This window comes from Ursus americanus, chromosome 31 (assembly GCF_024610735.1).
Source record: "Ursus americanus isolate L20-20 chromosome 31, mUrsAme1.1.p, whole genome shotgun sequence".
Taxonomy (NCBI): domain Eukaryota; kingdom Metazoa; phylum Chordata; class Mammalia; order Carnivora; family Ursidae; genus Ursus; species Ursus americanus.
Window position 1 is genome coordinate 6,274,540 of NC_142157.1, and position 12,640 is coordinate 6,287,179.

The window sequence follows — 12,640 nt, forward strand, 5'->3', positions numbered from 1 at the left end:
GGGGGATGGAGAGGGTTAGTGGATCTCGGTAGGCTAAGGATGAAACAAAGGTGACATTTCAGCAGCCTATTTCTGGTTATCTTTAAATTGATCACTAACCCATGAAGGAACTCCACTTTTGTTGCTGGAACATCAGTAACAAGTTCGTTGTTTTAATTAAAGTTTCATGATTAATGTCAAATCCCTGGTTTCATGCTGGCACTTTCCATCATTCATGTCCCTGGGCAGATTAATTTATGACTTTTTAAGTGAAGATAATCAGTCCTTTAGGCAAATAAACTATTCCATCAAATCTAAGGATTCTTGCCTGGGCTGATGGTACAAATGGTCCGAGTCCCATTAAAAGAGAACCAGATAGAGATACTGGGGATGGCTCAGTTAATCTTAGTCATATCCAGAGATGATGCTGGACATTAGTTCATTTTCCTTATTGAATATATCCCTGGCTGCATTTTAGGCCATGTGGAAAATGGGCAGATTTCATCCCAAACCATATTGATGGCACTTCTGAATGTTCAAAAATGCAAATTGCTCCATCCCTGTGGGAGCCCCATGGCTGCCTAGACCTTATTTTCCCTTCACACGAGTCTTCCTGAACATTCCGTCATGTCGTGTGTGTTGATGTGAAAGGCTGAGCAATACATACTGTCAGCAAATGATTTTCTTATTGATAAATGGAGCAATATATTTTGTTTTATTACTCAATTCTCTCTTCCTCTCTTCCATTTTTAAGGCGAAAAATTAGGACATGTCTTCCTTTCTGGCACAAAATTGTTTTACTTTATCACAGCCAATCTTATTGTAAATTCATAAAAGCATCTAGAGACTTGATAGTAAATTAAAGATGTTTCAAAACAATAATGTTTCCTGAGAATGACGTGCAACTTTATTGCAGAAGCGATAAAACTTTGAAATTTCTCTATGACTCTGATTTATTTCCCTATCCTGGGGTGACAGGAAGTGAGTTACGTAGGTGATCCCAGCCCTTGGTGAGGGTACGGTGTGCAGGAAAATAGTGCTTATTCTACAGCCTTCCAGGTTTTACCAGCTTGATGACCGTGGAATCTGAAGGGTGTCGGTTGCTGACATATACATCTCGAAAGCCAAGGCTTTAAGGGACTGCCTGTTGCATTTTTAATCATATAGGAGTCTAGACTTAAATCTTTCATAACTGAACTCATACTGTAATCCATTACAGGCACTTCATAGTAGCTCGAGTCTCAGGCATTATGGTGGCAGCTGTGTAAAATATTTGTTTTGCTTGTTTAGGATTGAATTGTAACGTTCTAAAACGAGCAATTACGGCTGGGGTAGAAGCTGCCAGATCTCTAATACTCCCATACAGCGTCTTGCCAATGCGTCTAAATGGTAGGAGAGACTGTTACGCTCAGCACAACAGGCAGTGCCTACCCGCACAGTCAGTCGGAGGACCCTTTTTCTGGATCACCGCTGAATCCCTCAGCTCCCTTCCGCTTCACCATTGTTTGTTGAGGACAGTCCTGTTTTAACCCCCTGGGTCTTAACCCCCCGCTTCCCCCACCTCTCCGCCCCCCACCCCCACAGCCCTCTCCCTCCTTTCTTCCTTTCTCTCTCTCCCCTTCTCCCAACCCTCATATACTAACCTTTGGGATTTGCTTTCTAGGCAAAGCAGGAAAAACGCCAGCTCTGTGTCCCAGGATTCCTGGGAGCAGAACTACTCCCCCGGCGAAGGCTTCCAGAGCGCCAAGGAGAACCCCAGGTACTCCAGCTACCAAGGCTCCAGGAACGGCTACCTGGGCGGGCACGGCTTCAACGCCAGGGTGATGCTGGAGACCCAGGAGCTCCTTCGCCAGGAGCAGAGGCGGAAGGAGCAGCAGATGAAGAAGCAGCCTCCTCCGGAGGGGCTCAACAACTATGACTCATACAAGAAAGGCCAGGACCCCAGTTACACCCCTCCCAAGGGGCCCTTCCGGCAGGATGTGCCCCCCTCCCCTTCTCAGGTCGCTAGGCTGAACAGACTCCAGACTCCTGAGAAAGGGAAACCCTTCTATTCCTGAGCAGGAGAAGAGCGGAGGCTTCATGTCATGCAATAAAGGACATTTTCTTATGAAGACTTGTATTTTGGGAGTTTTTTTAAAACCTCGATGGTACTATGGAATATTTCTGTTGTTGGTATCAGTGCCTTTAAGCAGTACGGGCAAAGAAACGGAAGGCCTTAATGTCTTTGCCACTATGTCTCAAGTATCTATTTCATGGAAGGATTTCCCGCCCTCCGACAATCATGTGTTCAAGGCATTCGTGTGCTCGGCGTCTGTCTGCAGTACCAGGACGGGGCCCCCCCCACCGTGAGATGTCCGTGGCTTTGTGTGACAGCCCCCGACAACTTGCGGTGACAAATTACCTTGAAGTTGAGGGGGATAGCGATCCCTCTTTTTCCCCTTTCAGTTTTCTTTGATGTGAGGTGACGTCCCAATCTCTGGAGGATCCAAGGGGGTGACCACACCAGAAATCGGGGCCTTATGGTACTCACAACAGTCATTTACAGTACTTCGTAACCAGCGTGGTTATCCCTGCTCTCTCCCAGCTCCTCGCCGTGGGAGAGTTCCTGCATCCTAGGAAAGAAGCTAAGCCATATCCAATACCGTCTGGTTATCATGGGGGTCCTTTTGCAGCTGCCTTATAACTCGACCAGTGAGGTGATCATTCTAGTCCGTGTTTATAAATACACTTGTTCAGTCATGCTCCTGACACGTGTGTTGAGTCAGTGCCGCTCTGCGTGGGGGACGTGGGAGAGGGAGTGACTCCCGGCCGGGGAGCGAGGGAGCCTGCCCACCGGCCCTGTGTGTATCGTCATGTGGGAGGTGGCAGCTAAGAAAAGAACTCTCCCAGGATGAGCTTCTGGCCCACGACATCCCAGTAATTATTTTAATTAGTTTTTGTTTGGCAGGTAGGCAGGGAGGGCAGAGGGTGGGACAAAGATAAATCAGACAGTCGTTTTGGGATTCTCAAAACTCATCTGCTCTCCACAGTTTTGAAAGTCAGTTGGAGATGACATTTGTCTCGTGTATCCACATGCTTGTATCTCGGCCTGGTGATGCCATCCATGCTCCTAAATAATTCTGCCCTGAAACAAAGAAGACAAATAAGGAAGAGCTGTTCTGCCACACAGCGAACATTCTGGTGTTCCCAAAAGGTTGCTCTCGCGTCCATATTGTAAGCTATGTGTGGGTCACGAGGACCTCGGTTGCTCCCATGTTTTCAGCTGTCGGTCTGAACGTCGCGTATTGTAAACCATGGCTGGGTTGCTAAAGTGCCTGCAAATCCCGATGTGAAAAAAGCTTGAGATGAAAGCTCAGCATACCATGTATTAACAAAAAAGAAAAGAAAACAAAAAAAAAGACATGTACTGATATGCCTATTTTTTTTTTTACTGGCACATTGTATTTTTGTGTCCACTTGTTTTTAGAAAATATGTGAAGTGTCCACACGTACCTATTGTCTCTTTTGCATTTCTGTGTAACGGTTCTGTGTTCCTAATGTGTGGGGATATTCAGTGATGTTACCAGTGTCAGCACGGTGACCTTGGATGGCAGTGGCTCTTTCTCACAGCCTTCCCTGAGCTGTGAGAAACAGCTTTCCCTGTACATATGAGACTTCTAATAAAAGGCATATTTCTTCCTGTTCTTTGTGGTGTCTGTAGTGTTCCTGTGGAAACTCCTAGTTGGGTTTTTTTTTTTTAAGTATATTAGCAGATGTGATTTTTTTTTCATATTTAGAAAAAGTTGAAAGTTTCCTCTCTCTGTCTGTGGGCAGACGTGGACATAGGTGATTGCTTACCTGACACCTGAGGAGAGAGGGGGCAGGGAAGAAAGAGGAACCTTCTTAATGAGTTTACTGGAAGACCCAGGCTGCCGAAAGAGCCCGGGGAGTTCAGAATTGAAGGAGCCAATACTCTAGAGCTACATAAAAGAAAACTTATACAGAGAACCACATCATATTCCCATTATTGTCCTTTGCTCCCTCTGGATCACTTCAGCGAGCCAAGCATTTTGAGGGAGTCTCACCCTTGCATACTGTGAACCCGGAGAAATGTCCAGATTCTTTTCCATTTCCAATACCAACCAGTTCTTATTTCCCGAAGTACAAAATAAGGCTTTGCTATTTCTTTTAGGTTAAGTAATATGTGTATGGTGCCTTGCAGGCGTAAAGGGCACTAGGTCCCTAGGTATGTCTCGTGCACAAATGCCCATGTGGCCCCCACCCAGAGGGCAAGCATTGCACAGACCTGTTGAAAATGCCCTCCGTGTGGAGCTGCTGCATCAGCTGGTTGTCACAGCAGCCTTCAGCCTGTCACTAAATGCAATTCTGTCACCTCAGGATTAGTAACGAGAGGTGTATAGCAAGCCAAGAAAATAACACATCTTGGGTTCTTATATGCATGCAAGGTGTGGGAAAGTAGCAAAGAGAAGATGGACAGATTTGTTAATTTTCTCACTGACCAGGAGGCCCATTGCAAATGCCAAAACTTGCAGGTTGTTTGTCTCAACTGACAGTGAGAAGTGGAGCAGGAGAGGTGATATTGAATGTTGTGGGGACCCAAATCACAAAGGGATTTGTAGATGAAAACTGACAATTTGAGCGACACTGAGAGGAGAAGTAGGACTGGATACGAGTCAGCCCAGAAGTGGGAATATGCTCTACCAGCAGTCTTGTCTAAATGACTGCCCTCTGGCTCCAGGGCACTTTCCCAGGACTCAATGGGATCACAGGAAGACTGGATCCATAGCAAGAGCCTGGCCGGGTGTGGTCAGCGCGTGCACTGGACTCCACCCCCTGGGAGGAGTCCCAATCCATACAGCGGGGTGGGTGGCCCCACCAAGACCCACGCTCAGGTGAGGATGGAAGGGAGTGAGTCCACTGTCCCTCAGGAAAGATGGTCCCATGGTTGCATTATTACCACTCTCCATCCATGAAGACAATAGAAGTCTTATAAATACTTATAAAATAATGTTATACAAGGTATCTGTATCATATGTACATTAAACACCACCACCATCTCTTCTCCCTGTGGCTGGTTAGACCAAAGACAGCTCAGAAGTCAAAACATCCCACAGTTGACAGGGCTGTCACCCTGATCGTAAGGAAAGGGGAACCCTGGCTTCTCACTTCTTCCACCAAAGGAGTCAAACATACCAAATCAGAGACCGTAAACCAAAGGAATTTTCTGTTCCTTTGAGTGGAAGCAATTGATATAACTGCAAACCCATGTTGAGGAAGGGCAGCAAATAAGCAAATAGAGCTGACCACTTGGCCAGCAGCATGCTTCGTGATCATGTGCCCACGTGAGTCTGAGAACAAGGCCAGAGCTAAGAGACCAGTCTCCTCTGTCCACATCATTGCTCATGATTTGCCCAAATATGGCCCCCATCTTCCAGACTGCTCCCCTTTATCCAATAACATTTCTTAGAAAGTACACACGTTTGCATATATGTGGAACCGGCATACGTCCACGATGCACATGTAATTCTGTATTTGTCTCTGTTATTCTGGTTACTTTAATGTGTTTCTTATTTCATCCTTTGAGTCCTTGAAGTGCACGCAGTTCTTGCCCCAGTTGAAATCAACCCAAGATGAAGCAGAGAGTACTTTGTTTCTGATTTTGTTTTCTAGTCTTGGAAGAATAAGTCACTAAGGTTCAACTACCTACCTCTGAGTATATCCCATCATGGAGGGCTTCCCTGGGTAACACAGTGTGCCAGGAATTTCAATGTCTACGTAACTCAGTTCTTTCTTCTCCTCCTCCTCCTCCTCCTCCTCCTCCTTCTCCTCCTCCTCCTCCTCCTTTTTTTTTTTGCAAAGATTACTCCACTGATGACATGTCAGGTAAGGAGATAATCTTCCTTTCTTCAGAGACAGGATATCATCTTAATAAGGCAGCTAATAAAAATGTTCACAGGTCAGGGGCGCCTGGGTGGCGCAGTCGTTGAGGCGTCTGCCTTCGGCTCGGGGCGTGATCCCGGCGTACCGGGATCAAGTCCCACATCGGGCTCCTCTGCTATGAGCCTGCTTCTTCCTCTCCCACTCCCCCTGCTGTGTTCCCTCTCTCGCTGGCTGTCTCTCTGTCACATGAATAAATAAAATCTTTAAAAAAAAGAAAAAAAAAAAAAAAAAAAAAGAATGTTCACAGGTCAGAAGTGCGAGTGACAGAGGTGCTTTAACGGGAAACCCCCTTCAGCTCTGAGTAATGACGAGATCGCAGAGCTGGTTGAGTTAAATTGACTTTTTTTTAAATGTGTGGAGGATGAGGGTTGTAATTTTGAGCATAAGCTTTTCTTTCCTTTTTTTTTTTTTTAACAAGAAACTGGTATTTTACATTAGATCTCATGGGGAAGAGGAAAGAGTGTCCTTGCACTCCACATAGAAGGGACTTATTTCCCATTAGATGGGTTCTTTTCTCCAAATTCGGCATCTTCCCAGCCAGCACTCATCTCCCCTGCTCTTCCTCTTCCTCCAGGTTTCACATCCCGTGCAGCCAAGTAGAAAATATATGGGTATCCTTTGTCCATACATGTTTCTTTAGGTTAAACCCCACAGTATAGAATTTCATTTTTAAAGGATTCCATTATGAGTCCTATAAGATCATGCATCCTGTGCTAAAGACCGTTTTCTTTTTCCTTTCTGAATTTAGACTTAAATGATCGGTTTTCGTTTCCTGATTTTGAATTTTTTAAAGCAAATCCTATGCACCCTGGCCCGTCACTGCCCACATAGGTCTGTTCCGTACTGGATGCAGGAGAAAAGTACAAGAAACAAGGGCGAAGCTCTCCCACTCATCTTTCATCCCAGTGCTTATTTGCTCACAGGATCAATTAAATGTGTGAAAAACACGTTTTTCTGAATTGCTCAACTAACTGCTGAGTCACCTCACACTGTTGTTGGCTTAGAAAAGCCATTTGGAGTTTGTTCCCAGACAGTGCGGATGTCTCACGATGATCCGACGCTCTTCCCCGGGGTGTCATCAGCCTCAGCGCATCAATGGCAGGAAGGGGGTACTGGTGGCAGGAGCCCTTCTCCTGTCTCCGAAGGCAAGTTTGCCACTTGCTAGAAGGCTCCTCCTGAAGCTGAAGCTTGGCTTCCACGAGGGATTTTATGATGCAAATATTTTAAGTACAACTTTGAAGATTTTGCCATTAAAAACAGTCTCCATGGCTCAGGGCCCAGCCGACTGCAAACTACAAGGGGGAAAAGTGCCATATATTGCTGGCAAGTGACAGGAAGGAAAACAACACAAATTTCTAAACCAATCGTGACCTTGGCTAATGATCTGGTTTCAGGGTTCAGTTCATATCTGACTTGCTTTTATCCAGCTCTAGCTGTCGGTGGCAACATACTATCACAGTTGTTTATGTCGGGACAAAATGGGTGGAAACATTAACCTAAGGACCCAGAGACAGGTCAGATTAGGGCTCGCCAATGAATGTGGAGTATTTTGGAATAATGCGAACCTTTGAACTTGCCTTGTGAAGCCTCAAAGTGAATTTGTCCTACACATGCCCCAATCTTCAACTCCGTGTCCAAACTTTCCTTCCTTTTATCTGCTTGGCTTGACTCCCATCTGAGCTCAAGGAGCCTCTGCTCTGGTCCAGGCAACCCAAGCATGGCTACAAAATCTGAACCTGCAATCAGAGTACACAAGCTGCCCCTGGCTCCCACTCTGTTTGCTTGATTTATTCATGTAGCACTTTACAATGTGCACAACATTCTCATCTTTTCTCTTTGAGCCTCCAAACCCCATGAAGCAGGTTAGAGAAGTGATGGTCCGATTTTACACATGAGGAAATCGAGCCTCCCCGAGTTCGTGGCTCGCGGGTGGTGAGCAGCTCCATCAGAACACAAAACCCATTGTCTGGGCTGCAGCCCGACTTGGCGGTGTTAACTTTTTATCAGAAGAGAAGCTTTTGTTTTTAACAATGTTAAGTTCCTTACTTGATGAGAACTCATTGATTGGGTAAAGAAGCACGATAACTCTAAGGAGTTATGCAGTTAGCAATGCCTTAAAAATAAATTTTATTGGGGCGCCTGGGTAGTGCAGTCATTAAGCGTCTGCCTTCGGCTCAGGGCGTGATCCTGGCGTTCTGGGATCGAGTCCCACATCGGGCTCCTCGGCTGGGAGCCTGCTTCTTCCTCTCCCTCTCCCCTGCTGTGTTCCCTCTCTCGCTGGCTGTCTCTCTGTCACATAAATAAATAAAATCTTTAAAAATAAATAAATTTTATTAATCACGATACCATTTATGTACACTTGAAAATTATAAATGCATATATTACCTATTGTAAATAGATACATTATATGATTTAAATATAATGGCTTATTCACACTTCAGGCCCAGTGTTTATAAATTTCAAATGCCTCTTGACATAGACAATGCCAGGTTCCCATGCGGATTTGCAGACCCCACCGTGTCCTTGTTGGTAACCACTGTTCCATGCTCTGGATCCTTTGCTTCGCTATTTAAATCTCTTTGACCAGAAGGTATTCATTTCTAAGCCAGATTTTCACGTTCAGAAAAGAGTCACATGAGATTGAAGACAGTGAAAATTAAAAAAAATAATAATATGAGTAGGATCTGAAACATGAGGAAAATAGGAGGCAGTAGAACACAGAGTGGCCACAACAAAAAGCCAATCCTAGAGGCCGGATTTCTGAAGCAGATGCAGAAGAGACCCCAAATCCTGGAACAAAATAGAGAAGATGGCTGGGAGATCGAGAAACAATCACAATTTGCATGAAATCATCAGCTGTTTTCAGCACAGATGGGAAAAGCCTGTTACGAAACGTCGTAAGATGTTTGCAGCGGGTTTCAAGCTGGACATGCATTAAACACATTCTTAAGCTTTTCGCATTGGGAATAAAAATGTAAATCATTTTAGTGATGATTTTTTTCTTTACATATCATTATTCTTCGTATTTTATTTTATTTTTGGTAAGGAGATGACATCACGATAGCCAAGGGGAAATGATCCATTTATAGACTTGGATAGATAAAATTTATCTTCAAAGAGGTAGAATATCAATTATGCATAGAAAGAAACTTTTAGCCCTGAAACATTCCCAGTGAAACGAGGGGCTTATTTCACTCAAAATCCTAATCAAACACAGTTCAATATCTCAGAGAGAAACGCGGGCAATTCCTGCATGTTTCAGAGCAGCGGGCCAAATTTGGGCAGCTTCCCAGTACCAGCCCCCCTCGGGATGCTCCCTGGGGTTCCGCCACGACAGTCACGTCTACCCTCGCTTCCTTGCTCCTTTAAATGAACTGCGGGGTTGTGAGGCCGGAGCCAGTAGCTGATGCTCTCCTCTGATCCCGTGTCCCTAGAGGAGAGACATAGACAGCCACAGACTCAGTGTCTGGAAGAACTGGCTGGCCCAAGGAAACGAGTTTCCAATAACTAATCCAGCTGAACGAGGCACTTCCCTTGGCTCCCGCTCTCCTTCCCGTAAGCCAGGAAATGTTCTCTCCATTCAGTAGGGGATGGCTCATCAGGGACTTCTAATCTCTGATTGGTTCCTTTATACACGATGCTAGTATCTTCTGCCTATCTTCGGTCCTTTTAGGTGTTCCCTCTGGATTAATTGAAAATCATGGATATCCTGTTTGTATGATTTGTTCAAGGTAATTGTAAGGCCATGAAGAGGCCAATATTGATTTTTAAGGAAGATGCCACTTTATATGGCCTGAAATGTACAATGTAGAATGCGGAGCCCGTTTAGGAAAGATAATTGTCTCATATTCATTCATTCATTCATTTATAGCTCCTGCTGTATGCCAAGTGCCGTGCTAGGTGCTGAGAATACACCGGAGAATGTTACATCATATTCTAGCGGGGAAGAGCTCTATAGTCAGGCGGTGATGCTTGGCAGGAAGAAAATCAAGGAGGATTATGGGGTAGAAAATGAAAAGGAGCGAGTAGACAGAGATCTCAGTTGAGCGGGAATCTGAGGAGGTGAGGGAGCCATGTGGCTACTGGCAGGAAGAGCATGCCCAGGAGCAACTGCCAGCGCCAACGCCTGAGACAGCAGCGTGCCCAGCACGCTCACCCCATGGTACGGGGGTGGGCTTCGACTTCTCTCACGGGAGGGCGGCCGAGGAAGAGAGGAGCTGGACGGTTCTTACGGTAATGATCAGAGCTGGACAGGGAGAAAAGTCAGGACAAGGACCAGGTGAAGACACAAAACAACATTGGTCAATGGATTCTGGGCAAGGGATGGTTGGAGTGGGGGAATAAGAGTCATCAGTGAGTGGACACTTTGAGTAGAGATTAGGGAGGGAATACAGATAGGTGTGACCATGAGGCAGAACACGAGATCAACAGAGGTGAGGCAGTCAAGCAACAGAGAGACCAGCATGCTAGGAGGATCTTCTGTGCAGCTGTTGAAATCAACAACAACAAATACGGTTGTGAGACAGCGATTCGGGTGCTAAAATCCTCACAGAATGGAGATCGATAGAAGACCACCACCAAAAGTGAAGTAAAACATACTGTACCTAGCTAACAGCTTCAAAGGAGTGTGGAGGTGGGAGTGGGGTGGGTGGTTACAGAGAAAGGAGGACTCGTGACCAGGAAGTGTCAATAAGGAGTTACAGAGACACCTATCCCATTTCCGAGCCCCAAATATGTGCCGTGCGAGCAAAAACCAGCCACCCGTGGAAAGACTGGGGCTGTTGATTAGGGCGAGAAGCAGGTGAGGGATGGGCAAAGCCCTTAAGAGATATCAGACCGAGTAACAAGGGTCCCCTCGGGGTCTTGGGCTGCTTCTGAGGTCTGAGATAAAAGGGACGCAGAGCAAGGTCAAGTTCCATGGTCTCTGAGGGGTGGTAGGAGTTCAGTTCTAATCATTGCCTACTTCTCAGGTGCTGAGAGCCAGGTGTCTTGCAAGGACCATAGGTGCCCCTTGCACTGGGACAGAGTGCTGTAACTCTCCAAATGCCCAAACCTGCTTTATGCCATGTGTGTCTGTGTCTTGACGATGGATGTATTTATGCATTCATTCACTTGTTCAGGGGCTAATGGATACCAGACAATGTGTGTCACTGCTCATTCACTGGTGAACTAAAGAGACATTGATGTTGTCATGAAAACTGCAGTTCAAAGGCAGAAGCCAACCTTAATTAAATCAACACACAAATAAATGTATGTTAAACTGTGACAAGGTCTCTTAAAACAAAGTTCCTGTGAATAAGGAGCAGGAGGAGGGGACATAATCAGGCTGAGGATGGTGAAAGGTTGGGAGGAAGGATGTGTAAGGTGAGACTTGAAGGATTCTGGAAACCCAACAAGAAGATGACAATATATCAAGAACCTGGAAACCTAATCCCTTTTGACACTGAGGGTTCATTTTCTGGAATCTAGCTAATGACACAACCCAAAAAGAGAACAAAGATTTCTACCCAAAGCTGTTAAAAAAACAAAAACATCGTTTATAAAAGGAAAATTGGAACCTAAACATGCAAAAATAGGGAAATAGCTATGTAAATTGTGGTATAAAATGTAGCACTCGGTTATCAGTCGTTATCAATGCTGATAAATACATTTCACTGACACAGAAATAAAATGACAATATAATGTTCAATTAAAAAATTATGGCAGCAATGTCCACAGATGCCAAATTATGGAAAGAGCCCAGATGTCCATCAACAGATGAATGGATAAAGAAAATGTGGTGTATATATGCAATGGAATATTACTCAGCCATCAAAAAGAATGAACTCATGCCATTTGCAATGACATGTTTGGAACTAGAGGGTATTATGTTATGCGAAATAAGTCAGTCAGAGAAAGGCAGATACTATGTGATTTCACTCATATGTGGAATTTAAAAAACAAAACAGATGAGCATAGGGGTAGGGAAGGAAAAATAAGATAAAAAGAGAGGGAGGCAAACCACAAGAGATGCTGAACTCTAGGAAACAAACAGAGTTGCTGGAGCGGAGGGGGTTGGAGGGAAGGGGTCACTGGGTAATGGGCATTACGGAGGGTACTTGATATAATGAGCACTGGGTGTTACATGCAATGGATGAAACACCAAATTCTACCCCAGAAACTAATAATACAGTATATGTTAACTACATAGAATTTAAATAAAAAATGTTTTAAAAAAGGGGACATCAGATTGTGCCCCAGCATGCCTGAATGCACAGGGCTGCATGTACGTATACACACGTGTGTGCATGTGTGTACACATGAAGAAAGGGAACAAATACCCCTGATATTAACAAGTTTTCACTGTTTGCACTAGGATTTGTATTTACTTCTTTCCCTGTGTTTCCATTAAAATAAAGACAGTCACTTCATTTAACAATTTTTCTTAAATTAGAAGAAAATTAAACTTTGTAGTTACCTTTTGTCTTTTCACTCCCTCCTTGGCTTTGGAGCTGGTCACACAGGATGGCAGTATTCCGTCAGTGAGGGTTTCCTGAACACCCAGGGTGCCGGGCCTGCTGGCTGCTGTGGAAGAACATCTGAGGTCAGAACAGGGAAGCTCATCCGGCTTGAGGTGATCCAGGGTGACTTGGGGAGGAGCTGGGTTGTGGGCTTTTGCCTTCATGAAGCGGTGGCACTGGGGAGAGGAGAAGTGGGAGGAGCCCTCCTGTGAGGAAAACCA

At 45.1% G+C, this 12,640-nt stretch overlaps 1 protein-coding gene across 15 annotated transcripts in view; it reads left to right on the forward strand.

The window, feature by feature from the left end:
• The window catches only part of PARD3 (par-3 family cell polarity regulator), a 636,797-nt gene extending 633,135 nt beyond the window's left edge, over positions 1-3,662 (forward strand). For all 15 annotated transcript variants that reach the window (XM_045786400.2, XM_045786404.2, XM_045786403.2 and 12 more), the window contains one exon: positions 1,643-3,662. In XM_045786400.2, the coding sequence (XP_045642356.2) occupies positions 1,643-2,036 (394 nt within the window). In that variant the 3' untranslated portion in view covers positions 2,037-3,662. The remainder of the gene's footprint in view (positions 1-1,642) is intronic.
• Positions 3,663-12,640: the final 8,978 nt, after the last annotated feature.